General features: G+C 36.0%; 1 protein-coding gene across 1 annotated transcript in view; it reads left to right on the forward strand.

Annotated features, from left to right (window-relative positions):
• The first annotated feature begins 1,072 nt into the window (after positions 1-1,072).
• Positions 1,073-4,324, forward strand: part of LOC107699445 (transmembrane protein 145-like) — a 16,036-nt gene continuing 12,784 nt past the window's right edge. Inside the window, exons 1-2 of the mRNA XM_016500703.1 lie at positions 1,073-1,168; positions 1,530-1,673. Of these exons, the coding sequence (XP_016356189.1) occupies positions 1,073-1,168; positions 1,530-1,673 (240 nt within the window). The remainder of the gene's footprint in view (positions 1,169-1,529; positions 1,674-4,324) is intronic.

Consider the following 4,324-nt stretch of genomic DNA (forward strand, 5'->3'; position numbering starts at 1 on the left):
AAAATTATAGATTTTTCTTTTATGCCAAAAATCATTAGGATATTAAGTAAAGATCATATTCCATGAAGATATTTTTGTAAATATATCGGAACTTAATTTTTGGTTAGTAATATGCATTGCTAAGAACTTCATTTGGACAACTTTAAAGGTGATTTTCTCAATATTATGATTTTTTTGCAATATCTCGGCCAAATATTGTCCTATCCTAACAAACCATACATCAATCGAAAGCTTTCAGAGGATGTATAAATTTCCAAAGATTGCCCCCTATGAATGGTTTTGTGATCCAGGGTCACATAGGGTGGCACAGAACTTTCAGCTGGCTGAGTTGTTGTTTTTTATGATTATGAGATTATTTTTAATAGTAATTATTAATTATTGAAAATATTATTAATAATTATTATAATTCTTTATAATAATACATTATAATAGTTTTAGTATTATATTAGTAATAATAATAATTATTATTATTATTATTGATATTCTTGTTATTATTGTTGTTGTCATTATTCCTCATGTGTAAAGACACCATAAGTGCAAACTTGTGTATTTGGAATGTACTGTATGCAGGGATGACATTTATTGTATAGAGAGAGACCATAATTAGCCTATACTCTTACGTTGTTGTTGTTTTTTCCACGACAGAGTATTTTGAGACTTGTGAGGACTGTGGGAATGTTACAGTGATAACTGAGAGTATTTTTCTGCAGTATGTATTTTCCCTGTGTTGATTTATATTTGAATAAATATTTTCTCTGCATCTCTGTGTTTAGCTACCTTTTGTCGTGTGGCAGGATAAAGAACTCAAAAAAAAAAACATGACTCTAATAAACCTTATTAAATCTGTAAAGGAAGGGCTTAAATCGATAGAAATGTGCCTATTTGTGTAATGTTATGTCGCGCGCGTACGATACCAGGCGCGCTCCCGGCGAAAATTCTGGGGATGCATGCGTTTGAGGCGAAGAACGGGGACGCGCGTCTGGCAGATCTCCGCCAGCTCTCTCTCTCTCTCTCTCTCTCTCTCTCACAACAAACATCGGGAGGAGAGCGCAGAAACGGTGGACAGGTGAAGATGGAGAAAGTATTAGGACTCGCCGTGGTGTCCAGTATTTTATGTGTCGGCTCGGTTTTGGGGAAATACGTCAGCGGTATCGTCAACACAAAAGAGGTGAGTATAATGTTTACGTTTTATTGCTGTTGTGCTGGTAATGGTTCTGAGTTCTCCGGCGTTCTTGCTGCGCAGCTCCTGGTGGCTGGTATTAATGGACTCTTATGGCAAGCGTTCGCGCGCATCTGGAAGCCTGATGCTTTAATGTGCTTTGCCAGGATCATCACACTCGCCGCTATTGAGCCGATGAAAGCGTAATTCGTCCTCCAGCCACGAAAATTACATTTTAAACGGCGTATTGCCGACATTTAACTTGCATCCTCCCTTCCGTTTTTACAGGTGTGTGTCGACCAAGATGCTCTTCTAGGGTCATTATACAGCATTGTGGAATTGCAGTTATCGCATGCTGGTGTCCAAACAGATTTACACAACATCGGGAGGAGAGCGCAGAAACGGTGGACAGGTGAAGATGGAGAAAGTATTAGGACTCGCCGTGGTGTCCAGTATTTTATGTGTCGGCTCGGTTTTGGGGAAATACGTCAGCGGTATCGTCAACACAAAAGAGGTGAGTATAATGTTTACGTTTTATTGCTGTTGTGCTGGTAATGGTTCTGAGTTCTCCGGCGTTCTTGCTGCGCAGCTCCTGGTGGCTGGTATTAATGGACTCTTATGGCAAGCGTTCGCGCGCATCTGGAAGCCTGATGCTTTAATGTGCTTTGCCAGGATCATCACACTCGCCGCTATTGAGCCGATGAAAGCGTAATTCGTCCTCCAGCCACGAAAATTACATTTTAAACGGCGTATTGCCGACATTTAACTTGCATCCTCCCTTCCGTTTTTACAGGTGTGTGTCGACCAAGATGCTCTTCTAGGGTCATTATACAGCATTGTGGAATTGCAGTTATCGCATGCTGGTGTCCAAACAGATTTAAGGTTGCTTAGCTGTGCGAGCGTGTGTGATGTGTGTTAATGTGCGTGGACATAATTCAAACATGAAGTCATACATTGCTTTTGAAGTGTCTTTATTTGGCATTCATCATTTTCTTTATTTTGAATAGCTGCCGGATGTTTTGATTGCAGTGTGCCTTATGGGAAACACTGGATATTAATTGATAGACACAAAGTAAATGTTGGCCTGAAGCAAACAGTGAGACTGATTTTGCTGCAGAAAGTTATTGCAGCACTTATTTCATCAGAATAATTGAATGAACAAATATGGGGGAAATACAAAGAAATGAGGGAACAATACATTTATTTCTTTTCAAAAAGCATAGTCAGCTTATAAAGAACTGCTTAATTAAAATGACTCTTAGTACTTAAAAGCTTCAATAGACAGCTTATTTTTTCTCATTTAAATGTCGATTTTTACGCAGCAAGTTAATTGATTAAATTATGATTAAGTATGTGTTTGTCTCTTCCAATTAAATTTGGCAGTTGTAGATGAGTCCTGTCCTGTGTTTGCTGTGGGTAATGTAACAACAACCTGTTCCTGCCTGTATCCAAGTGCTGATCCTGCTCTCTTTTAGGTCGCTGAGACGGTTAAATAGTCCATTAATCTCACTTCTGTTTATTTCCTTAAAAGGTCGTTCTTTTACACTGCCATGGACGCATACACACACTTTATCCATTACTGGAAGGTTTTGTCAAGTTCAACATTTTTGCTCAATGTTCAACATGTTCAACATCTATCTATCCATCTATCCATCTATCATTTTTTTCAGTGTTAGTTTTTAAATAATATTTTGAATCTGTTTCAATTTTTTTATTTTCCATTTTAATTTTAATTTTAAAGTTTTAGTAATTTTCTTGTTTTTTGTGATTTTGTAGTTTTTTTTTTAAATGTCTATATGGTTTGTATTCATTTTTATTTCAGGTTTAGTTATTTTAGTACGTCAAGTTAAACGTAATGAAAATGAGAAATGTTGCTGAAATAAAAAGTTGAACTAGCGGCAATAAAAGGTGTTTTTTATATTTTATTTCATTTCAGTTAACAATTATTTTATTGCAAGTAACAAAAATATTTGTATGGTTTCAATTTTAGTTTTAGTTTGAGTTGACTATATATATGTATGTACTGTATGTGTGTGTGTACTCCTTCCTCTAAATTGAGTCTGGCCTGAGGGTTGTGCAGGTAACCACCTATGGGTAACTAACACTGCCACAGGCATATAAGACTCTTTCTAGGGGCATTCAGGTCGACGTGTTGTGTGTGTTAGTGTATACGTGTGTCCGCGCATGTGAGTGCATTTATGCAGTGCTCCGTTGTGTAACTTAAGTAATGAATCATTTAAAAGCCCAGTGGGCCTGGGGTGACATGACTAGTTGATGGTAATTCATTCTTAATGAGGCTTAGCGAGCGGACCGAGATCCGGAAAGACAGTGAGAGGTGAGTCCACCACTGATTCGGCGAAGTGACCAGATACTGCATCTGGGTATAATGCTTGATTAATGTAGTGTCTTGTGTATTGCTAGAGCTGTAAAACTGTTTAAATCATCTTTACATTCATTATACCATTACATTGTCATAGCTACATAATAGTACATTTGGATATAACTTTACATAGAAAATAAACTTTTTAATAGCTATTGGGAGAGTTATTTGATTGCACTGAGCCTTATGAGAACCACTGGCTATTATTTGATAGACACATAGTGCAAAATATATATTGGTCTGAAGCAAACAGTGAGACTTACTGTGCTGCAAAAAGTTATTGCAGCACTTATTTCATCACATTGAGTGAACATGAAGGAAATAAAATGAAGGAACAATACATTTATGCATAAATGTATAACACAGCCTATAAAGAATTGCTAAAATAACTATTTATGATCTAAAATCTTCCATTTTCTTTGCATAAAAATCAATGTGAGTGAATTCAATAGTAGTAGTAAAATGGGATATTACTTCACATACCGAAGAAAAGGTTGGTAAGCATTTCTTACTCTAAATATCAAGCACTCTTCACACCTAGTGGTTATACTTTTGAAATAGTTTAACAAAAAAAAAAAACTTTCTGTATTAGGCCCATTCACATCCACTTTAAATGCCTCAGTATAATTCAGATTTTGATTACACTTTATTTTAAGGTGTCCTTGTTACAGTGTAATTATACATTTATGATTAAAATTATTAACAATATATGAAAATTATGAAATTATATTATGACAATGAAAATTATATTAATAACTGACATTGATTCGACTAGAATTATAATA

This window comes from Sinocyclocheilus anshuiensis, unplaced genomic scaffold (genome assembly GCF_001515605.1).
Source record: "Sinocyclocheilus anshuiensis isolate Anshui unplaced genomic scaffold, SAMN03320099.WGS_v1.1 scaffold670, whole genome shotgun sequence".
Taxonomy (NCBI): Eukaryota; Metazoa; Chordata; class Actinopteri; order Cypriniformes; family Cyprinidae; genus Sinocyclocheilus; species Sinocyclocheilus anshuiensis.